Source organism: Phacochoerus africanus, chromosome 2 (genome assembly GCF_016906955.1).
Source record: "Phacochoerus africanus isolate WHEZ1 chromosome 2, ROS_Pafr_v1, whole genome shotgun sequence".
Classification (NCBI taxonomy): domain Eukaryota; kingdom Metazoa; phylum Chordata; class Mammalia; order Artiodactyla; family Suidae; genus Phacochoerus; species Phacochoerus africanus.
Window position 1 is genome coordinate 259,112,102 of NC_062545.1, and position 25,391 is coordinate 259,137,492.

General features: G+C 41.7%; 1 protein-coding gene across 3 annotated transcripts in view; it reads right to left on the reverse strand.

Moving 5' to 3' along the window:
- Positions 1–25,391, reverse strand: part of ASTN2 (astrotactin 2) — a 912,080-nt gene that overhangs the window by 322,973 nt on the left and 563,716 nt on the right. For all 3 annotated transcript variants that reach the window (XM_047768264.1, XM_047768263.1, XM_047768262.1), the window contains one exon: positions 12,990–13,178. In XM_047768264.1, coding sequence (XP_047624220.1) covers positions 12,990–13,178 — 189 coding nt within the window. The remainder of the gene's footprint in view (positions 1–12,989; positions 13,179–25,391) is intronic.

The window sequence follows — 25,391 nt, forward strand, 5'->3', positions numbered from 1 at the left end:
TTTTCAGAGGAAAAAAAAAATAGTACGAGGATCCAGACAAAGGATTTTTTTTTTTCACTGCATTTTCCTGGATAAGGAAACCGAGTCTGGGTGATTAAACTGATCAAGCCTGCATTGCAGACGGCTAGGATTTGAACCTACACCTACTTGACCCCAAAGCCTGTATCATCCTTCCTTCCCCCTGTTCCTTCTGAATAATGCAATCATAAACGCATCAGTGGAACAGATCAAATCCCTCACCACCACTTTCTAAGCTCTGTTACCTCAGTGTCCTTATATGCAGAATGGCTATAACATGGGCTTATCTCTCTAATCCTGTTGTGAAGATTAAAGAAGCCATAGCATTTGAAGCACTTCACAGAGTACCTGGCCCACACATCCATGCTCAGTAAATACAAATTATTATCATCATTAATATTATTAGGCAGCATTGAATTATTGACTAAGGCAATTTGGTGGCCGATCACACACATATGTCTTGTGTTGTTAGTTAATTTTTAAGGTGGCTGTTTCTAGAACGGTCTCCCTCTCCTCTGCTGCCTCCACCCTCAAGTCTCTCAGCCTAACATGATGCTCTAAAAGGAGTGGGAAGTGTGGCTCTGTGGTGGAAGGGATTGGGAGGGGGGAAGATGTATATTTGAGTATGGGTTTGGAGCTAGACCGCCTACACCCCAATCCTGGCTCTACCATTTACAAGCTGGCTGACATTAAGAAAATGAGTGTCACATCTCCAAGTCACACCGAATGTAAGAACTGAATGGGTTTAAACAGGTGCAGCTACTCCCTGGGTTCTCCTCTTATGTTACTGGGGGCTCCTCCCCAGCCTCCTGTGCTGACGGGTCTTCACCCCTCTGACCTCCAGGCATGGGAGCCCCCTGGTTGGAAGGCTTGGGTTCTTCCCTCTTCTCCAGCTCCTCCCTGCTGAACTTATCTCCTCTTATTTCTTTTATATCATCTAGAGGCTAAATAATCTGGAATTTGCATTTCAAGTCTGGTCTCTCTTCTGCCGGAATGTATGTCCAACTGGCTTGCTCGCATCTCCCTGAGGATATATATATTCGACACCACCAGACTGTGGTGACTGAAGCAGGGTGATAAGTACCTAGGGTTTTATTACATTATTGTCTACTGTTCTAAATGATTGGGATTTTCCACAATCAAGTTCATTTTTTTTTTTAACATGGTCACAAACAAGTTTCTATTTCTACTCCCTCCCTCATGCCTCCTGATACCATGGTCTTTCCTGTCTCTGTCAATGCCATGTCCATCTGTTCAACTGTTCAAGCTAAAAGCAGGGGGCCAGGCTTGCCTTCCCCCCCACCTTCCTCTCCCTCATCAGTAAATTCTGTTGTGATGCCTGAAGGATACACCCAGAACATGCCCACCTCTTGCCGTGTGGACACCTATAACCAGGCTCCATGGTCTTTTACCTGGGCCACTGCAAAAGACTTGGCACTGCTTTCCCTGCTTGCACCCTTCCCGCTGAAGTCTATTCTTCACACCCCAGATGGAATGGTCTTTGAAAAATATGAGCGATATCATAGCCCTCTTCTGCTCAAATCGTGCGCTGGCTACTTACTCTTCCTGCTCAGAGTAAAATCCAAAGTACTGTACCCACGCGACTCATAGGACCAGATACAAGTTGCCACACTGCCCCTCTTGACATCCATTACCTTTTTACTTATAGCCTTTTCTCCTACCACTTGCCTGCTCTTTCACTTGGTTCCATCCCCCTCTGGGCTCCTCTGTGTTCATGGAATGTGTGTAGGGTCTGTGACCTTGCTGTGCCCTCTGACTGGAAGCTCTTCTCTGGATATTTGCAAGACTTGCTCCTTCAGCTGTTAAGATCTTTGCACACATGTCGCCTTATCAAAGAGGTCTTCCCTGTCCGGCCTGTATTAAATAGAATGCCCTGCCTACCACACCCTAGACCCTTTATCATGCTTTCCTCCACAGTGTATACACTTGGCATAGCATATATTTATTTGCTGATGGTCCCTCACACTAGAATATAACTCATGAGGGCAGGGTTTTTATGAGTTTTGTCCACTGTTGTAGTCCTGGTTTCCTAGAACCATGAGTGGCATGTAATTGGTACTCAATAGTTTTAATTTGATTGAATGAAGATACAGTGGTACCTGCTGGGGGGTAAGTATTATAGTGTTTGTCAGTGCTATTATTATAACTACTGTTACTATTACCACTACTGTTACTTTTACTAGGACTTTTATGAGGACCCATTCCTTATATTTATTTATTTATATTTTCCTTTTAGGGCCATGGCACATGGAAGCTCCCAGGCCAGAGGTCGAATTGGAGGTGCAGCCACTGGCCTATGCCACAACCAAGGCAACACCAGATCTGAGCCACATCTGCAATCTATGCCTTAGAATGTGGCAACACCGGATCCCAAACCCACTGTGTGAGGCCAGGGATGGAACTTGCATCCTCACGGTTACTAGTTGGGTTCTTAACCCACTGAGCCACAACAGGAATGCCGACATTTCTTTTTCTTTTTTCTTTTCTTTTCTTTTTTTGCTTTTTAAGGCCACACCTGCAGCATGTGGAAGTTGGGGTCGAATTGGAGCTACAGATGCTGGTCTATGCCACAGCCATAGCCACAGCAACAAGGGATGCCAGTGGCATCTGTGACCTACATCACAGCTCATGGCAACACTAGAATCAGGATCCTTGACCCACTGAGTGAGGCCAGGGATTAAACCCATGTCCTCAGGGATATTAGTTGGGTTCATTTCTGCTGTGTCATAAAGGGGACTCCCTTTTTTACTTTGTTTTTTCTATTTCTTATCATCATTTTCTCACAACAGCACAATGAGATATAAGGACACTGATTTTACATGCGAAGAGACTAGGCTAAGAAAGGTGACATCACCTGTGTGATGCCCAACAGCCCAAGAGGTAGAAGCATATATTTCTGAAACCCGGGTTTCTCCATCTCCCTGCAGCCCATGCTTTTTCCATGGTGGCGGGGTATTCACCCATGAGATCCCAGACCCCAACATTAGAATGTTCTCTGTGTTACTGTCGAAAAATGTATTGTCTGTGGAGAGGTATTTACGAGAGATAACTAAGTTGGCGGGGGGTGGCTAGAAACAGTATATTTTATGTACCTTTTGTGAGAGAGAAGGGAGGGTTATATTTAATCCTATATGCTTGAATTTGCATGAAGAAACAATGGAAAGATACCCAAGATACTAGTAAAAGTGGGAAGGAGGTAGGAAAAATTTTTAACAGAAACAGAGAAGGGAGTACCACTCCTTATTCGATGTCTTTTATACTGTTTGTGTTCTTGAATTGTATCAATTTAAGGCCTGTAAAAATCAATTAAAACAGTAAGCTCACCAAACTGTCACAGCCAGGAGGAGCCTAAGGGGACAGACAACTAAAGGCAAGATGGTGACTAAGCCAACGGAAGGTTTGCCCAGCTTGGCCAAACTTCAAGCAGGTTCCTTCCTAACTCTAGGTCCCTGACCTTCCTTTTCTGAGAGCATTTCCTTTAGACAGCTTGTCACTGTAAATTCCTTCTCTGCCCTGTAATATGTAAATCTTTTTAAAAGCCTCGTGCCAGTTTTATAACCCAGGAATGTCTTTCTCAACGACCTGGGAGCCATCTCTTTGAATGCAATTGTCAGTGAAGAAAGCAGAGAAATACATTTGCAAATTGAGCAATCGGCTGCTCTTTGCGGGTCATATCTCATTGGTCTACCTCCTCCTGAAGTCCTCTAGGACGTTTCCACTCCCATAGCCCAGTCCTAAAAACTCTTTGTTGCCATGGAACTGAGTCCAGTCATCTCTCCCCTTATTGCGATAGCCATGAATAAAGTCTTCCTTGACCGTTTGACATTATTGGTCAATATAATTTTGCTTTGACAGAGCCCTGGATAAGATTCTGGATCCCCCCAGAAAAGGACATTAGGTAAAAACCAAAGTAACCTCAATAACTGACTTTATTCAAGATTATGTAAATAGGGGAGAGGGGTCTGAACTCAATTCTATTGAAACAAAGGGCAGGAGGGTTTTTAAGCCTGGGCTGACTGAGTAGAAAAGTACTGGGACTTCAGCAGGAGGGAGACCAATGGAATATGTCCCACACAGTGCAGGGGTTCCTGAATTTCCAATTATATTTTCTCTGTACTCTCTATTAATGGTTACATTTCAAAGAGATGACTCACGGTTCCTTGAAAAAGGAAAAAAAAAAAATAGAAGGAACACAAACTTAGATAATACCAAAAAGAAGTTGATTCTTTCCCCCTTTACACCAGTGTTTGACTCTGTGAGTCTTGCTCAGCTTGCATCTCCAGAACCTGGCACATAATAAATACTCAATGTATATTTATTGGGTGAATCACAAGGCTGAAGGAGAATGTAATTGCAACTTAGTTTAATTTCAAGCTAGGTTTCTACCTCTTTTGCTGCAAGATGCTTGTGTCTTCTAGGCTTGTATATTTCCAGTGGATGAGCCCTTAGTAACTCCTTAGAAGTAGTTTGGTAATTAACAGAGAATTGGTGTAAATTTAGTTCTAGGAAATATGAAATAGGAAGGAAGACCAAGCCCTTTATCCTGTTTCTTTCATTCTACTCTAGAAAGAATCCAAAACATGCTAAATAGCTCCAAGGTCACAGAGAGCACCAGAACAGGGCCTTCACGGAGGATGGAGAAGTGGCCGGCAGATTCAGGGGTTAAGGTTCTTTCAAAGTGGTTGGGGGTGCACTAAAGGAACCAGCACTGGGGTACCCAAATGCCTGCATCATAGGCTCCTGGCTCATGCCTGCTAATTAATTGCCCACTTAATGGGCTCCTCGGAGGATCTTATAAGACATAAAAATAAATGCTCATTTTGGACTCTTCAAAGCCACCTTTGAGGTGTTCCACTAGATTATCATTAATAGCAATTACTCAGTGGTGATGTTACATAAAACCCCAGCCACTGCCCTTGGAGCTTTCTGTATTAACTCATATCTAATAAACTGTGATCACTTCTTTCATTAGAATTGTTACTAAATACATTTCTATTCAGGGCATCTCCCTGAAATGGAAATATTTCCCTAAAAATTAATTTTCTTGATACACGTGCGTAGGCTTAGTAATGTGAGCCTAGAATAGACTTACTTTTTCATTTCTCTGGAAGGAATACAAAGAAAGTGAATTTGCAAATCACATGATCTCAAATGCGCCAGGATGTACACTCCAGCACAAAATTTCAGAGTAAGAGGTATCTCACAGATGCTCAGATTCATGTTAGGAAAATGTCACAAACATTTGCACGTCTTTACACTTTACAGAACATTTTAACCTGACTTTTCTCATTCCTTCTCCCTCCCCACCATAATTCTCCTGTGGGAATTGGTATTATTATGTTCCCCGATTTAGTGATGAGCAAACTGGGCTCAGAAAGGTTAGAAGACCATGCAGAGTCTTACAGCCAGTAATGGCCCCATTACTGCGATGCTTAAATAACCCTTCCTGATTGAAGGTCCATCCTGCATTACGGTTTATTTCCACCATCCCATCCCCTTACCCTCTTCATGATCCACTGTGATGTTCGTGTCTGCAGGTGCTCTGTGCTCTTACTTGCCTGGAGCACTCTCCCATCTACCTATCTGTTCATCACACCTTCCAGGTTTGAGTCAGCATCTCTTTTAGGAAGCCTTCCCTGCCGCTTACCTGACCAAGACTGGGCCTATATTCCATCTACATAAGAGAGGGATATTGCCTATCTCTATCTTTGTATCCCCAATGCTCAATACATCAAAAATAAGAACCAGTGGTAAAGCCAAGACTGGAACCTCCAATCTCAAGAGCAGTCCTGTGACATCACTCCACTCCCTCTTGTAATTCACAGGGCAACAATAAAAATAACAAATAACTTGAGAGTATGATTTCTTCAGAGAGTAATATATAAACATTGCCTTAGCCTAATGCAAATATAGTAAATTCTCAGTGCTGTGGACTCCATTAATTAAGGACATATAATGCCTGGCCAGGGGCTGGGCTGGCTTGCACCTTTGGAGTGTTTATTTATAAAAGAGATTGCTAAGCACATTAGTACCTTAGCAGGGTAAACAAGATCACAGGGAAATGGCAGAAGATACTTAAGAGAACAAACTGCCTGGAGTCACTTTGGAAGCACCCATTATGAACAAACAATCACTGTGCTAATTACAATTGCTCTGCTAATTACAATTACTGTGCTAATTACAATCTATCCTTATCTGCTCCGAAGGTTCCCTATGGACTTTTCCTTCTGAGCACTTAGACCAGCCTGAGTTACTGCCAGCATTTGAGTGTAATGAAACTGTGGTTCCTTAAAAATTATCTTTTCTTCAGATGCCTCAGTAATTCCGATAGGGTTTTCCCCTCTGAGAAAAAGAACATAGTCAGGGACTTTGAAGATAGAAAATTAAAAACAACCAAAAGGAGTAGGGCTGGGCAGAAGAATGGACCTGGTTGCTCTTGTTGTTTTCAAACTTTTGCAGACTAGAGATGCATCTCCAGGTTAGTTGAAGAACATTCAAAATATGCTGTGTATAATTTGTTTTCCTCATGCAATGGCCATGTTTGTTATATTCAGAGATGTGAACATTGAGATTAAGCTGTTTTTAAAAAAACAAAGAGGCTATTTTTCTTTCTTCTCCTACCATAATCAGTGAGGGAGATTAGCGAGGGCTCATTTAAAAATGGACTGTAATTCTCTGTTCCTCATAAAAATAAATAAATAAAAGCCATCTTTCACTAGGTCTTAATTTTACTATTTTCTTTCTGTCCCCAATTTAACTAATGAGGGTTGATAGTAGGAAATTTTTGTCTCAGCGCTTAAGAATAATAAAACTTGGGGTTCCCACTGTGGCTCAGTAGGTTAGGAACCTGACACAGTATCTGTAAGGATGGGGGTTCCATCCCTGGCCTCGCTCAGTGGGTTAAGGATCCAGCATTGTAACAAACTGTGGCGCAGCTTGCAGATGCGGCTTGGATCTGGTGTTGTTGTGGCCGTGACATAAGCAGGCAGGTACAGCTCAGATTTGACCCCTAGCCTGGGAACTTCCACATGCTTCAGGTGTGGCCATAAATAAATAAGTAAATAAATAAAGCTTCTCTCAGGCCAATGACCCCTCCCAAAAGGACTGCTCACTCATTTCGAGGAGTCAGCCTTTCCACCTTTGACCTAATGCAGCCTGCAGCCCAGCTCTCCACTGGAGAGGACTTTCCACAGCATCCAATGATGGCTGTGATTGCAGTAAGGTTCTGTAGAGGAGGCTTTGATCCTGGCACCCAGCTGTGGCCTCAGGACACTGGAGTCAGGTAAGTGCCTCCCCCATTGGCACTGATGCTCAGTGTCCTCATACCCAGCTGTGGGCAGAGCAGATGAATGGATGCAGAGAAGAAATTGTACATGATTCACTAGAGGCCCACTGGACGGCACTGTCTGCCCTGGCTGCTGCAAATCTGAAGCACTCTCTGTGCTTCGTCACTCTAGGAGGAGACTCCTTTGGGACTCCATGCTGCCCTAGCACCCCTGTCCTCAGGACTCACTTGCTGCTTTCAAACAGCACATGGAGGGGTGCTTCTCCATTCTCAGGCCTAACCTGGGCTCACATCTAGCATAAAGTTCTCAGTTAAATAATTTGCTACTCAGGCTGGTCCTCGGACTTTGGAGTTTATTTGAAATGCGGAGTCTCAGGTCTTACCCACAACCCATTGAACTAGAGCCTGTATTTTCTGCAGGATGCCCTGGCTCTCTGTATGCCCATTAGAGTTTGAGAAGCACTAGTGTATTTCATGTGTATTGAGTTCTGGTTCTAAGCAGACATGTGGGAAATTCCTACCTTGAAATAGAATTTTCATGTGTAATGATGATGATGGGCTGTTATTTGGTTTCCTGCTCTTTGAGCACCGTATGGTTTCAGACCAAATGCACATGGCACCTTGGATGCCACTTTACCTTGCTGAGCTTCAGTTTTCTCATTTAAAAAGTATGGATTATTTATGATGACAGACTCGCAGACATGGAAAACTGACTTGCCGTTGCCAAGGGGGAGAGAGAGGGAGTGGGATGGACTGGAAATTTGGGGTTAGTAATGAAAACTATTACATTTAGAATGGATAAATAATAAGGTCCTACTGTATAGCACAGGGAACTATAGCTAATCTCCTGAGATAGACCATGATGGAAGATAATATAAGAAAAGGAGTGTGTGTGTGTGTGTGTGTGTGTGTGTGTGTGTGTGTGTATGACTGGGTCACTTGCTGCACAGCAGAAATTGGCACAATATTGTAAATCAACTATAAAATAAAATATAAAAAAATTTTTTAAGTATTTTAGGCAGCTGCTCAGTCCATGTGTCCATGTGGGCCTCAGTTTCTCCAGCTGTACGACAAGAGGTCAGGGCTGAACCAGTTAACCTTTAACTGTTTGTCCAGTTTGGAGACTTAAAACACAAAGTTTTTTATAAAGCAGAAATCCAGGTTTCTCTTTCAGAGATTCAAGAGAGCACATGAGAGGCAGACATGTCTTCCATCAGCAGATGCTGACAGAAGTGGGGATCTGGGCAGAGGCAGGGGGGGTGCAAGTCAGGGTTGTTGCTGTCACACAGGAGATTCTTTAGCTGGTAGAGTTTAAAATCCCAGTCCAGGCAGTTGTCAGGAAAGGAGGCATATGGCAGGACGGCTGGTGGGGTGCCTGCTGGTTACTCAGGAGGGCTGGTCCAGTGATTACTTGGAAGAGGGAGGGAAAGAAGAAGGAGGCGAGAAATGACAACAGCCTTTGATGCTGAAAAACTTACAGGCTTACCTTCTGGCACCTGAAGGACAAAGAAGCTGCAGCCTCCCCCTTGTCTGGGGCTTAGGAAGGGAGACTTGAAAGAGATAAATTTAGACTCATCAGAAGCCACTCACCTTCCCACAGAGGGAAGTCAACTAACTGCCTTAGTGTGTGGCTCCAGGTGACATGGTCTGGGGATAAAAATAATTGCAAAAAAAGTTTAACTGAAACAGAGGACAAGAGAGCTTAAGTGAAATGGGCTACTCTAACGTAATGCGAGTCTGGAGAGCTCCCTAAATCTTGGGGCTGTTGTCAAAAGAGAAAAGTGTGGTCTGTTGACTCTACTCTTCCATGAGCAAATCAGGGCAGATCCACCCAAGCTATGCAGAGACAACCCAAGATTTAGGATCTGGGAACAATAAACAGAGTGTTTGAGACTGAAGGAGGATTCCCAATGGGGCTAAAATTCTGTCTGAGCCAGGAGACTCCCAGGTCAGCCTTCAAGGAGCCAAGCTCTCTGTCGCCAACCAGGCGTCTGTCGGTAGTGGAAAGGCAAGCACACAGGGCAATCAGGAGATCCGAGTTTATAGGCGGACTCTGCAAGGCTGTGCTTTGTGACCTTAGTCAAGTCCCTTCCCCCACATGTAAATGAGATCCTGGGATGCCATGAAGCCCCTTCAGGATCTAGCATCTTACCACTCAATGTGTATCCTTTTGGACCAAGCTGATCTTCACACTTGAGAATGGGAACTGTATGTGATCATTTACCTCATGCCAGGCAGTCTGAGGGTTGCTCTGAGAAATCAAACTACATAAAACATGCAATGTGTCCATATCACAGTGCCTGGTATCTGATAAAACACCCCTTTTAAAAGATGAGGCAGTAGCCCTATACTTGCCATGGGTGGTGCTAGGAGTGGGAGCCTGCCTCTCTATCTGGGAATTTGTTTTCCTAACCCCACCCCATATCCCCCCCACCACCACTTATCAATATGTCTGGGCTTCTGCATACTCCTCCCTGGATAGGAAAATGCCTTCATAGCTCTTCTTCTTCCCAAGAGGCTCTGTTCTTTGCCATCTCTTCAAATTGCTGTTCATAAGCTTCATTCTTTATGAAGCCCTGTATCATTCTTTCAATTTTCTTTCAAAAGCCTTTACATAGGAACTCTGAAAATCACTGGCATTCCTTGGAACACTGCTTTGCAAATTAAATTTTCATACATATTTTTTCAAATTGTGTGTGTGTGTGTGTGTGTGTGTCTTCTTGCAAACTTGTAAATTCCTTTCTTTTCTTTCTTTTTTATTTAGGGTCTCATCCGTGCCACATGGAAGTTCCCAGGCTAGGGGTCAAATCAGAGTTGCTGTGGCTGGCCTATGGCACAGCCACAGCAACCCCATATCAGAGCCGTGTCTGAGACCTACACCACAGCTTATGACAACGCCGGATCCTTAACCCACTGAGTGAGGCCAGGGATTGAACCCGCATCCTCATGGATACTAGTGGGTTTGTTATTGCTGAATCATGATGGGAACTCCATAAAATTCCTTTCTTAAAGACAAGGGACAATTTATTTTTTCCTTTGGATTCCATGGAGCATTATCTTATCCATCCTGATGCTCAACATAGGGTTTTAGAGACTATTAAAATTATATAAAGTCAGGACTGTAGAATCTCAGAATCAAGTAGTTCATCCAGATTGTCTTCAAATTTCTCCCAGAGTTTTTCTAACAAAGTAGCATTGGCCTTGGCTGGAGCATCTGGGTAGTAAAAATTTTACTGGCAGTTGGAGGACTCGACTCTGCATTAAATTGCTGTGTGGCTGCCAGTCACTTCTATTACCCTTGAACCTGCTTTCAACCTTACCTTTTGTCTCCAACTGCTCCCTGACCCTTGTCCACCACGCCTTTCAACTATCTCCCCAAATCTCCTTTCTCAATCTTGTTCCCATCATTCTGATTGCAGCCACTAACATTTTCACAGAGGGTCCGTAACAGACACGAATGGAACCCATTTCCCATTCTACTCTCATTGAAATAGACTTCCCACCCAGCTACCATGAAGTCAAGAAACGCAATGCAATCATGACATACCCCCCTATTTTAACCATTTCAGAGTTCTCCCCTTTGCTACTAGAATAAAGACTTGGATTGCAAGACCTTCCCCCCCTTTGCCACCCCGCCACGATCTTCCGATTACTGCACTGGCTTTACTTCCCACCATTCCTCCCTTACGTGCTCAGCTTCTGCCACTCCAGGCTGTTTCCATTTCCTGAAGCCAACCAAGTTCTTTTCCTTCTTAGAACATCTGCTTCTGCATGAAACCTTTTCTGATGCTAACTCCCACTCATCTTCCAGGTATTAGTTAAATAAGACTTCATCTGGAAAGCAGTGGTTTAGAAAGTGATTGCTTTCTAAACCAATAGATGTACCCCTCTAGCACGCACACTTTAATCCAACTAAATGAGATCCCACTGTTAACTGATTTCCTGGAACATTGCATCTTTACTTCATAATACCTGCCACAAATTAAGTACTTAAGATTACACACACACAAACACACACACAAACACACAAACACACACCCCATACACACGCCCCATGTCTAAGCACTACAGCAGCATGGAGCCATTTTTATCTCATTTCTCATTGCATCCCAAGTGACAAGCATGGTATCTGGGACATGGTAGATGCAAAAGGTAACAGCATTGATGAACAGTTTTAGAGAATTCACATTTTCATTGAAGTCCTATAAAATGAACATGATAAGGTACTTTGGGTTAGGAGACAAGAGCAGGGCTTTGGAATCAGCCAGATACACATCTGAATCCTCATGCTCCCTGGCACTAGATGACGACCTTGAAAAAGTCACTTTACCTCCCTCCTGTTGACATTTCAATTGTGAAATGAAGGCCCTGGTGTCAAAGAGTTTTAATCATGAAGCTACCATGACATTCTTCCGGCTCTTTCACTTCCTAGAAGGGGGGTTGGGGAAAGTCAGGTAACATCACCGCTTGTCACATGGATAAAGGGGATGAGAACCGCTGCTGCTTCACAAGGTTATTGTGAGGATGGCATAAAGTAGTGGATAGAAAGTGCTCAGAAAGCTCACAGCTTGTGCTGAATTAATCGTAGCAGCTATCATCATCATCATCGAAACACTTTGAAAAGAGCTTGACATAGAGTATTTCTTAATAAACAGTAGCCATTATCACCACTCCTACAGCAATCACAATTATTATTCATTAGATGATGGGGTGAGAATGAGTATATGGTGGTGTTTCTTACCAGTTCTGACTTCTGCTGACATCATCTCAAATGGCAGGAAGAACCCTTCTTTGTGATAATATCCTACTATGCTTTCATCCAAAACTGTCTAAAAGTACAGTTTTCTAAAAAGACAATCATTTCTTATACATGGAACCATTCTTCTCATCCTGACGTTTTATGGTTTCCAGATTTTGAGGCATGAATAAATCCCACCCAAGGCCCCTCTTGTCCAGATAGAACAGCCTTGGTTTTTTCAACTCTCCCACAAAGACTTTCACACTTAGACTGCATGTCTAACCCTCACACAATTTGGCCAACCCAGTCCCTGTTCTATTTATTCTCAAATGAGGCTATTCCCATCTTTCAAATTTTTATGTGCCTTTGTGTTTTTTAACAGGGAAAGAGGTCTTTGACACATTGATGAGCAAAAAGAGCAACTTTGGAAAAGCTTTACTGAGAGTTGGTATGTTTGTGTGTGTGCATACTGACATATAGATAGAGAAGGAAAGAGAGAGAAAGGTGTTTTAAGAATGTTTAAGAAAATGTCAATTTTGCCTATTTCTGGGTGATGGGAATTTTATTTTCTAGTCCATTAAATGGCTTTATTTTTGAGCTGCCTGAATAGCCTACATAAGATACTTATTTTTGAATAGACTGAAAGATTAATTACATTAAAAATCCCATTAACTGCACTTGAATTTAATATGTAGATAGAGTTAGAAAATGGGGTGGTGGGATAAATAAAGGCTAGGTCAATGGAAAAGGAGCTTTAAGGAGTGGATTTTGCTGACTTGGAACACTTCATGGGAAGGTGTATCTCTGAGCTTGGGGAGACGCTGGCCAGTCCAACAGACCTCTACTCTATGGTGCCCGTGGTTTCCTCCCCCTGCCCAGATTTTGGGTCAGTGATGTGATCAGTGAAGTGAAGTGTCTACCCCATACCTAAAGGTCATCTGGAAGACTTGACCTTGGTTCACATGCTGGGTCCGATTGTTGTAACCATGTAGCATCTCTCCAAACAGGGTGTCGTTGAATTTGGAGTCAGCTTTGAGACACTTGGGGCCCTCGCAGACATCTGAGAGCATTAGGCAGGATTTTCCATCAGGAGCCAGCTTGTACTCCTCCACGCAACTGCATGATAAAACAGAGCCAAGAGTTAGCTCCGCATGCCGGATGCCCCCATTGGGGGTGACCTAAAACCAAGGCCTCCTTTGCCTGCAAAACAGGTCAGAGTTTAGGAATGGAAACATCTATTCTGGCTGGAATCTATCTAGGGCACAGGTGTCTAGAGAAAAGCACATTAATCCTGCAAATTGGTAAATTCAGGGAAAGTCATTTGTGACATTTTGGAGGAGTCAAGGGGGAAGCCAGAGAGCACATCCACGCACAAAGCAAATTTAAAAACTGTTTTCCATGAACACACAGACTTTAAAAAGCATGACAGAGCAATTCACAGGGAATTATCAACTAGTTTCTCAAACCAGAATCTATTCCCAGTGTATCTGTCGGCCAAGGTTGAAGATTGTAGCAAAAACAAGATTTTTATTGCCCTTGCCACTCAGAGGTGATCCTTACAGGACCACGGACAGCGCATGGAGAGGTTGCCAGAACTTCAGTTCAATTAGGAATGTTAGCAGCCTCTGTTGGCCTCTAACTACCCAATCCTGACAGCAGAAGGGCCTTTGATACGCCTTTGAGGCTAGGATGGGCTCCTGTGTAGACCCAACAGGCACTTGAATGAGGTCTGGAAAGAAAAAAAAAAATTTGCAATTTTGGAATGTTTACAGTGGGAAAGAAATCTGTTTGAGAAGCATGGGGTTGGAATCGGGGGAAGGGACAGCAGGGGTTCCTAGCTTATGAAAAATGCAATTCAGAAATTGGGATTCTTTGAGTGTCTGCTTATTCATGGTCCTTTGCTAGGCACTGGGGGTTGGGTGTACATGGTAAATAAGACACACAAGAGAATGGGATGCACAACTGAAGATAGCTGTAAAATGTCATCTCTATTCCTTGAGATGTATGTGAGGCCAGACAAGTCACTTTATGTCTTTGGTCTGCAGTTTCCTCATCTGTAAAAGGAAGTAGATACTCCTTCCCTACATTAGTTCACTAGGCTGCTTTGAGCTCCCATGATACACTGACTGCATAAACAATTACAAATTACACTCTACTTAAAATAATTATAGAGTGGTTGTAATGGTGGTGTTTACTCACTGAGCATATGCCATCAACTAGGCACTTTGGGTGTTTATTTTCTACCCCTGAAAAAGGTAGTATCACCATTCCTGTTTTACAGAGAAACAAAAGGAGGAGCCAAGAAATAAAGCATGTCACACTGTGAGTAAGTGGCAAAGCTGGCATTCAAAATGAGGTCTGTTTAGCAACAAAGGCATATTTCTCTACTCTTGTCTATTCCAAATCCAGTTGTTTCTATCTGCATGATATGACCCTGGTTGGGCTGTGCTGGCTGGAGGCAGGAGAAAGCAGGCAGTCTCTTATCTGTCTTTTTTCCATGGGATGAAGTGAGGAGCTACTGAATCCAAATGGAAAAAGACTTATGTGGGTGAAGGGAGAGGGTCTGTAACATGGTTTGGGAAGAAAATGTATCCAGGTTGCAGGAACAGGTAGCAGATACTAGAGACATAGAACCCAACTGAAGGTGGGAAGTAAGCAGGCAGAGCTGAAAACATGACCAAGATCACTTTACTGAAAAGTCAAGAATGTCTCATGTCTGAAGCAAGCCATCACTCTGTCCTTGCTTTCCTCTAAACCCGGGTGTATTGCACTGATGCGCTGATTGTGTTTCCAGTGCTTACATGCTCCTGACCAAAGTACTGGGAAGTTCTTGGAAGGAGGCCTGTCCTAGTGCCTTGGGCGAGTCTATTCTCTTTTCTTTTTGCATCTGTTAAATATATGCAATTATTTCTTAATAAAGTTGCGGTACAGATCAAATGAGTTGTATAAATGTGCAGAATAAGATGGTAAGTACTCAATAAAGTCTAGTTCCATCCATTTATTCCAAAAGGTTCCCAGAAAATATGAGAAATGATTTACTGTGACGAGCTCTCCCTCTTCACACACACACACACACACACACACACACACACACACACGGGACTACACATGTACACATGCACACACACTGTGAATAAATGTATTGTTATAAAAAATTAGACATTATTCATTTCCTACTCCACACATATCCTTACTTTCTGTTTCAGTGGTCATGCTGGTTAATGATTACATATTCTTGTAGGTTTTTTAATGCATTTAGAGATCTATATTATATATAATAAAAATTTACTGTTTTATTATACATACATATTTTAAATAATTTTTTCACAACGAATTCACATAGAATTACTCTATACACTGTTATGAGGTATGCATTTTCACCTAATATTTCTCAGTGATCTTTTTTTCAAATCAGTATCCACATAGATTTTTTCTTTTGTCTTTTTGCCTTTTCCTAGGGCCATACCCATGGCCTGTGGATGTTCCCAGGCTAGGGGTCTAATCGGAGCTGTAGCCGCTGGCCTACGCCAGAGCCACAGCAACGCCAGATCCAAGCCGTGTCTGCGACCTACACCACAGCTCACAGCAACGCCGGATCCTTAACCCACTGAGCAAGGCCAGGGATCGAACCCGCAACCTCATGGTTCCTAGTCGGGTTCGTTAACCACTGAGCCGTGACGGTAACTCCAGATCTATCGTTTTTAAGGATTGTTTGGCATTACGCAGTATAAAGGCACCAGGATGATTTTACCTAACTTTTAGTGGTGGGCATTTACGTAATCATTTACTGATGGTTGTTTATAACTGTCTATTATTACAAATGGTGCCACAATGAAGAATCCTTTACATATATCATTATGTACATGTGTGTTTCTGTAAAACTGATACTTAAAAGAGGAATTGCTGGGTCAATGTTTAATGAATTTAAAATTTTTGATGTATCTACTAAACGACTGTCAGAAGAGGCACTGCCAGTTTATAGTCCTATCACTGATGAATGAGAGAGCTCAATTCTCCACATCGTTCAGGTTCATTATTGCCAACTTGGGCCGCAGAAAATAACTCATGTTTGCTTAGGTTTGCATTTCCCAATTACTGGTAAGGTTCACTGTCTTTCCATGGTATGGGCATGTGTATTTCATACAGTATCTGTTCAAGTAGTTTGACAATTTCCCTATTGCGGTACTTGTCTTTTATGTGCTTTGCATATTTTCTCAATAGTTGTCTTCCACCTTCCAAATATATTGACACTTTTTTTCCAGTCTGTACTTGTATTTTAATCTTGCATTTGATGTCTTAGAAACTCTTTATCCTGGTCCTTTATTGCTCTTGAATTTTGTGTGATGCTTAGGAAGCTGCGAAGATGGGGAAAAATTTTTTTTCTTTATATTCTTCTAGTATTTATATAGTTTTCCATATTTAATCTGTGTGGAATATATTTTTATGCAGGGTGGGAGTAGTTATTTTAACTTCATTATTTTTAAACTGGGTAGATGATTATCTGAAAGAGCAATCCTTTCACTAAGTGGTTTGAAATGCCATTTTGTCGTGTACTAAATCCCTACATGTGCCACCTATGCATGGCTGGAATTTTTATTTGATTATCTGTATATTCCTGCAATAATTCTACACTATTTTAATTACCACGGCTTAATGGTTTGTTTTGAATGTAGCAAAGTAAGTCTTCTCCGTGTCAGAAATGCTCATTTCCTATGTGAAAATTTCTTCACTGTTCTTACTCATTTTAACCTTCAGGTTAATGTTGGAGTTGGCTTGTCAAATGGCATGTAACACTTGAGCAGAATTTTGGGTGGTTTAAAATTGAATTTGTAGACTAAATGGGGGAAAATTGTTAATTATTTTTTTCCTTTAAGAAATAGCATTGAGAATCAACTCTGTGCTGGGCACTGCTGACAATTGCAGCAGAGATGGTGTCTTATGTTCACCATACCGGATCTTCACTGTGGACACACTGTAGGCTATGCATCTAAGCTGCCCTAGCAATTGGCTCAAAGGGACCACACGAAGGGATTCTGAATAATGGAATGTGTGGTGACGTGATATGTCTCTATCAGATTCAGCCCTTACAGCCACCCTGCGTGATTCTCAAGCCCTCTCTTCTCTTGCTGTGGTCAGCTTGGAGATCCATGTTCCAGATACATACTGCAAGATGGAAGCAGGCTACCTCAATTACAACAGACCTTCTGTGAATAAGAAATAAACTTCGTGTGCCATCTTCTGATCTGGGAGGCTTCATGTGTTACAGCAACATAGCCTGTCTTATCCAGCTGATTGATTCAGCATTTCTACAGCTGGGAGTCTTCTAATTCAGAAACATAATTTGCATCTCCATTTATCAAGTGTTCTGTTAAAATCTTCACTGGAGTTTTAGACGCTTGGCTGTAAAAGTACAAAAGCCTATTTTTTTTTTAATTTTTCTTTTTAGGGCTGCACCTGCAGCATATGGAAATTCCCATGCTAGGGGTCGAATCAGAGCTGCAGTTGCCGGCCTACATCATAGCCACATCAATGCAGAATCTGAGCTACATCTGTGACCTGTGCTGCAGCTTGGGGCAACGCTGGATCCTTAGCCCACTAAGCAAGACCAGGGATGGAACCCATATCCCTATGGATACTAAAACGGATTCTTAACCTGCTAAGTCATGAGAACTCCAAAGGTCATAAAAGTCTTATATATATATATCTTGTGTGTGTGTGTGTGGGGGGGTGTTCATAGATATTTATGCAATCCACTAGGCCATTACAAGGTTACAAGGTTAGAGGTTACAAGCAGGTATTTTGGATGCAGCCCACGAGAGCCCAAATCCAGAGTCTACCATTTACTGGCTGTGTGACTCTGCACAAAATGCTTAACCTCTCTATACTTCCTTTGTTTATCTATGAAGTTCCTACCTCACAGAGCCACTGTTATTTCTGAGTCATGTCTGAAATACCGTGTGCCCAACATATTGTGGAGTGATAGCTTCTGTTTCATAGTCTTTTCTACTTGAGGAATAGGATCTGTTTTTCATGTATGTTTTCCCTTATATTTTCTAGTTATTTATTGCTGATATTGAGGAAAGTGATTGCTGATTTTTTGAAAGCTGATTTTTTTTTCATCCTACCACATAAGGATCCCATCAGTTCTAATACATCAACTAGATTTTTCTAGATGAGTGAGTATACCTTTGCCTAGTTTAGGTATTGGGTTATGCTAGGATCATGGAATAAATTAGAAGACTGTCCTTTTATTTTCTTTCTCTGGATGGCTTACAGAAGACAGAGATTATCCATTCCTTGATGAAGTGATAGGATCTGCCTATAAAATCCCCAGGCTTGATGTCTTCCTTTCAATTGTAGACATTTAACTCTCTTATCATTGTATTTTATGTTACCTGACTATTTCGATTTTCTATAGCATCATTTCTCAAACCTGGTCATTTATATTTTCTAAGAAAACAATGCATTTTATCAAGACTTTCAAATGTATTGGCATAAAGTTGGACACAGTATTCTCATTAAATTTGTTTTATCTTCTATGCTTCTATGGTTATGTCCTTAGCTCATTCCTAATGTGTTTATTTGTGCTCTCCCTCTCTCTTTTGGACAGGCTTTTGTATTTTATTGGTGAGGCTCCCCCCCCATTTCATTTATTTCAGGTTTTATTTGTATTAATTTCTTCCTGCTGCTTTCTTTGAGTTTGTTTCATAATTCTTTCTCTGGCTTCTGGAGTTGAATGCTTCATTTGTTTATTTTCAATCTTCCTTGCTTCTTAGTAAATGCCATGGAGCTTCTGAGTACTGCTTTGACTCAGTTCCATGAGTTTGGTATTCAGCCTTCCTGCTCCAGTTCATTTCTCAAGAGGTGACAAGCTGAGTTTGATTTTTTTCCTTCTAAGTAGTACTTAGAAGGTGGCTTTTTGTAGTTCCCGAATATATAGATTCCTTTGCTAGACAGATTGGTGTTAATATCCAATACTGCATTCCAGTCTGAGAAAGTAGCTTGTATATTTCTACTTTGCTTATTTTATTGAGATCCCATACCCCCTTACCTAAGGGAGATACAGGGGGTCAAGTTCAGATTTTTGGGTCTAATTAAAGCTGAGTTCAAAACGGGGCTGTATCAGCTGTATGACCCTCATCCAGTCGGTTAACTACCCTAAGCCTGAGAGTTATAATATATTAAATGGGAATAATAATAATCCTTATAAGGCTGATGTAAGAATTAAGAGAGAATTCACAAAAAGGATAAAATATTATCAATCATGTAGAAGCCAATTACTGCATCAGCTATTGTGATGATTATTTTTAATGCTGTTATGATTATGTTAGTATTACCTATGATTATAACTTGATCTATTAACATATTTACAGTTCCCCAAAAAACATAAATTTCCAGTGGTTCTCAGATCTTAGTTCCTGGCTTCTTTCTAGATCCAGATTTCTTGATGCCAACAGAGTTGCCCTTCTTTGCTTTTTTTTTGGCTTCAAACTGCATAATTGGGAACTTCTTTGTGATATTATTGGAAATAAATTGTATGTATAAACATGCATGACATGTAATTATACACATGCAATTTTTACATACAGTAAGCTACATATATGCATTATATACATATATGTACACACATAAGCATACATATATATATATATGTGCATGTATATGTGTATTTACACACACACGTGTATGTGCAAAGCTCAGTTTTGCATTCAAGATTCCAGTCTAGTGAATTTTTTTTTCTATATATGGCCAGGTTTTCTCCTTTTGCAATCTACAGTAAATAGAATAATGGTCCCCACAAAACCCGGGAAATGTTACCTTACATGGTAAAAGGGATGTTGCAGATGTGATTAAGAATTTTGAGATGGGATGATTATTCTGGATTAACTGGGTGGGCTCACTGTAATCATAAGTGTCCTTATAGGAGCATAACATCCAGAGTGTCAGAGCCCAAGAAAGAGCTACAACTTGAAAGCTGAGGAAAGAGAGCCAGACAGATAGATAAAGAGACTACGCCCTGGCCTTGAAGTCCAGCCGATGCCTAGATTTTAGGAATTCTGACCTCTAGAATTATAAAATAATAAATCAGTGTTGTTTTAAGCCACTAAGACCGTGGTGATGCATTACAGAAACCCTAGGAACTAGTACATAACCCTCGAAGGGAGGTAGTGCTCCCTCTTTCAGATGAGAACACTGAAGTTTGGAGAAGTTAAGTGACTTGCCCATGGAGACATACCTAGTCAATAGCAGTGCTAGGAATTAAACTTGGCAGTTCATATTTCAAGAAGTGTGTGTGTGTGTGTGTGTGTGTGCATGTGCATGTGTGCGTGTGTGTGATTTTAGCTATATTATAGCTCTAGGTGCCTGGTGATTTCATTTTGCCTGCAGTGGGAAAAGATTGGCTCAGCAGGAGAGGAAGGAGGGGAGATAAAAGACCTGGTTGACTTAGTAAGACCCTTAGAAAGGCAGGGAGAGAAAAAGAAAAACAAAACAGACACTCATAAAGGCAAATGATCCTTTGAGGTTTAAAACGTGAGCAACTCTCTCCTCCAAGCCACCTCAGGGCACAGGGTGATTTATGCAAAGGTCTATTTAGTTGTTGGTTTCTTTTCTTTCTTTTTTTTATTTTTTTTATTTTTGTACCATGCAACATAATTATACAGCTCCTTTAGAACATTCTGTCGTCTGGGAGATTTTCTTACAGAAATTCTAAAGAGTGTAGGCTCACAGGAAACCAGCCAAGATCTGCATGAAACTATATTTATACATATGCCAAAATGAAGAACATAAAATAAGTACAAAGATACAAACGGGGCATTTCAGCTGAAGGCAATGAATGTGTTACCCTGAACACATCCAGCACATTACAGAAAACACTAGAACTGGATGGGACTTTAGAGATTGTACCATAAAACCTTACACATGTTTAGCTAAGAGCATGTTTTACTTACTCCTGACAGCAGCATCATGAGATGGGTACTTTCATCCAAACACTGCCACCAAGGACCCTGAAATGTAGCCCTTGAAATCCCTTGACCAAGATTACATAAGCACTTTGGAAAAGCCAGGACCTTGATTTGAATTTCTTCCTCCAAATCTAGGGCTCATTCCACTTTAGCACAAATGATGGCTTCCAATCTGCTTGTCTTTGAAAAAAAAAAGGAAACAGGGACCAAAGCGAAATGGCTTTCATATAAACTCTCAAGGCAGGGCATTTATTTATTCATGTATTTAATTGCTCATTCATTCATTCATTCATTCCTCAAAGGGTTATAAAATCAAAAATTATGTATTGTAATATATAGGCTAGAAACTGTTTTGTTCGTTTGTTTGTTTTAATAAGGAAGGGAATCAAAATCCCAAAATCTGGGAACGGGGGGGAATAAAAATAGAGGAGAGTTAAGGATAAGAAGAGCTCAAGAAACTGAATGCCACACAGACTCGGACCAGTGTTAGGGATGAATCTGAGCATCCTACCACCCCAAGGAAAAGAGAAATGGGTGCTTTCTTAGCTTTCCTGATCCTGACACCTGTGAGAAATCCCATGCAGGGGTTATCAGGCCCAGGACCCTCACTGCTCTGTGACTGAGAAGAAAAGACCCTCCATCACATGGACCCCCCTGAACCAATGTCATAGGAGTTGTTCTCCTGAAGTTTCTTAGGATGGTCCGAATATTAACCAAAATGGAGATCAGTAAAACGGTCCTCAGAGTGGCCTCCATCTGCAGGTGTCCCTCACGGGAAAAAGGGAAGAGTTTCCAGAAAAGCCATGTTGAAAGTAGTGGACACAAGGGTATTCTTCAGAAAAGAAGGAAGGGAAGGGAATGCCATGGGGAACTCTGGGCAGAATTATATAAAACGTTCTTATCTAAGACCCTCAACACTTTTAAGAATCACTAGTATTTCATCTAATGCTAAGAAAAACAATATTTAATTAAAACTCTAGGAGTTTCCGCCGAAGCTCAGCAGTTAACGAATCTGACTAGCAGCCATGAGGATGCAGGTTCAATCCCTGGACTCGCTCACTGGGTTAAGGATTCAGCCTTACCGTGAGCTGTGGTATAGGTCGCAGATGCAGCTTGGATCCCACATTGCTGTGGTTGTGGTATAGGCCAGCAGCTACAGCTCCGATTGGACCCCTAGCCTGGGAACCTTCATATGCTGCAAGTGCAGCCCTAAAAGACAAAAAGACCAAAAAAAAAAATTAAATTAAATAAAAAAAAATAAAAAAAACTCTATAAAACCATTGATAGTAAAACACATCCTAATTTTAGAAATGTTGAAATGTGGAAACTGTGGGCACTTTAGAAACAATGAAATATAATGTTTCACCATATCAGGACTTGCCAGAGCTCTCCTATTCTCATGCGCCCTGTGAACCTTCACGGGACAGTTAGAGAGTACAGACCTTCCCACACAGGCTTGGCCACTGGAACTTGCCCCCATTGTTTTCCTTGAGCTTCTCCTGGAACTAATGTTTTAAAAAACCCACACTGGAGAACACCTATCTGTGCAAATGCAAGGACTTTGTATGCTTCCATCAGCTTTCCGTGAATATGCCTCACACTGGAGTTTTTGCAAATGTTTCAAACAGCTGTACCATTTGACAAGAAAGCAGCCCGTGCGTTTTCCACGTTAAATATGAGAAGGAAATTCCCCATCCTTCCATCAGCAGAGTGGTCAGAGCTCACGCTTAGCCTAAAAGTTGAAACCACAACAAAACAAGGGCTTGAGTGACTGTCAAATCTGCAATGAGATACTACCATTAAAAATTAAAATCTGTCTGCACCCTCTAGGTTAGTGTTTTCCATTATGAGAGCCAACTTCAGCCTTGACAATGAAAATAAGAGGCTTCCAGTTAACAGTGGATGTTAAACACATGTATTTATCTCCTCTCCTTCCTAAAAGCACATTAAAATGACATTAAACAGATAGGCTAGAAAGGACTATTTGAGGCTGGACATGCTCTTTGAGCCACAGCTTTACATATATTACACATTGTATTTTTAAGTAAATTACATTTAAATATATTCAAAATATTTAGATTAGAAGAGAATAGCTTGGGCCATCTCCTATCCCAATTTCACTTCCTCACTGGCTGTAAGACCCTTCTGGGCCCTACTTTCCTTCTCTAGATGATCTCAGAAATACTGAAACATCCACACTGTAGATGACATTAGTGACCACGTCTCATATAGTTATATATAGGAAATAGCTCTCGTAGCAAATTGTGTCAGAAAAGAAGAGTGTAATGTCAGAGTTCTTTTGTGGGGCAGTGGGTCAAGGATCTGGAGTTGTCACTGCACTAGCCTGGGTTGCTGCTGTGGCACAAGTTCAATCCCTGGCCCTGGAAATTCTACATGCAGTGGGTATGATTCCCTCCCCCAAAAAGAGTTTATCTTCTGGAAAACAAATCAAAGCAAAAAACAAAAAAACGAAAAAAAAACTACAAAATTCCTTTTCTCAAGCAAGGATAACTATAACCCACCATGTTATTTTTTTTCTGTTTACATTGGTTGCCAAGATGAACAGAGCTAAATTTATCTCCTGTTGAGTAACTCTGGCATTTCAGGCTCCTGAAACCATTTTCTCCTTTTCTCTTTCTCTCTTCACAAATGGCTCTGATCAGGCCTATCTTTATATTATCCATCTTTTTATAGGGTGGATTTATGTGGATAATATTAAACTTTCCCCGAAGAACGCACGGTATATGTTGTAAACACACAGGCACAAATGAAACAAACTTGGTTGCTAGGTAACTTGCCTAGGTCTTGGAGAGAAGTGATGCTTCCTCACCCATAAGATTCATTCCACACGCTTCATCTTAGCATCTAATGACCTTCTCAACCTGTCTTAAATTCACTGCGTCTCTTAGCATACTGGTGCCTGTGGTCTATCGACATCAATCAGAAACTATTGATAACACTGCATGATTGATTGAGGGGCAGAACTATTAACCCGTTGCTGGGAGAGCTCAGTTAACTCTGTTTAAGAGATTCAGAGAAATGTTCCAAGGGGATAACACTGGAATCAGGTCTGTGATGAGTGGAGCAGAAAATGAAAAGGGAACAGTGTTGTTCCAGCTCCCCCTCCCCCAACTGTGCATATAAAAGTATAAAGGTAAAAATGAAAATGAAAACAAAAACCATCAGTCAGGACCAAGTGAGGCTCAAATACCTGTCCCCAGAGTTCCCTTTGCCCCTGGTAGGTAAGGACTTGTACACAATGTGTCTTTATCTTCTCACACTCCACAAAAGACCAGGCACAGGGTAGGTACAACAAATCTCAGGTGGATAAATTCTTTTCTTTTTTTTTTAGGGCCACACCTGTGGCACATGGAAGTTCTGAGGCTGAATCAGAACTGTAGCTGCCAGCCTACACCACAGCCACAACAATACTGGATCCAAGCCGCATCGGCAATGTACGCTGCAGCTTGTGGCAACCTCAGATCCTTAACCCACGGAAAGAGGCCAGGTATTGAACCCAGATCCTCATGGACACTATGCTGGGTCCTTAGCCCACTGAGCCACAATAGGAACTCCTGGGTGAATTCTTTAATTCAAAAATTATGGCTTTGGGGAATTCCCATTATGGCTCAGTGGAAATAAATCTGACTAGCATCCATGAGGATGAAGTTTCGATCCCTGGCCTCGCTCAGAAGGTTAGGGATCGATGTTACCATGAGTTGTGGTGTAGGTCGCAGATGTGGCTTGGATCTGTATTGCTGTGGCTGTGGCAAAGGCCAGCAGTCACAGCTCCAATTTGACCTCTGGCCTGGGAACCTCCATATGCTGTGGGTGTAGCCCTAAAAAGACAAAAAAAAAATTATGGCTTTGAAAAAGTCTTTGAGCAAGCAGTACAGAATGACCACAGGGATACACAGATGATTAAGACCTAGTTTCTACTTATGAGGCATTTATAGTGTGATCGGGACCAGACAGAAAGGCAGGTAAGTCAACAGAGCAATAGTGCTGTGACAGGAAGAAGCATGGGCAGGGGGTGATCCCAGAGAAAAGGTTACTTTACTCAGTTTTGAGGAACTTGGCCTGACTGGGGGCTGACCACTAGGACAGTCAGCCAGAGATCCAGTCTGCAAGAAGTGTCAAAATTTCACCAGGATGAAGTAGAATTGGAGGCAAAATGTCAGTGGCCCTTTCCTAGTAATAGGGCCCTATGGGTAGAAAAGAAAAAAAAAATACAAACCAAAATAAGAAAAGGAAACATTCTCTTCTACACATGCCCTAACCCCACTTGGTAAGTATTAAGCCAATATTTAAAGGGTAGCCACTTGAAAAGACAAAGCATTATCTACCCGGCTCCAGTTACTCA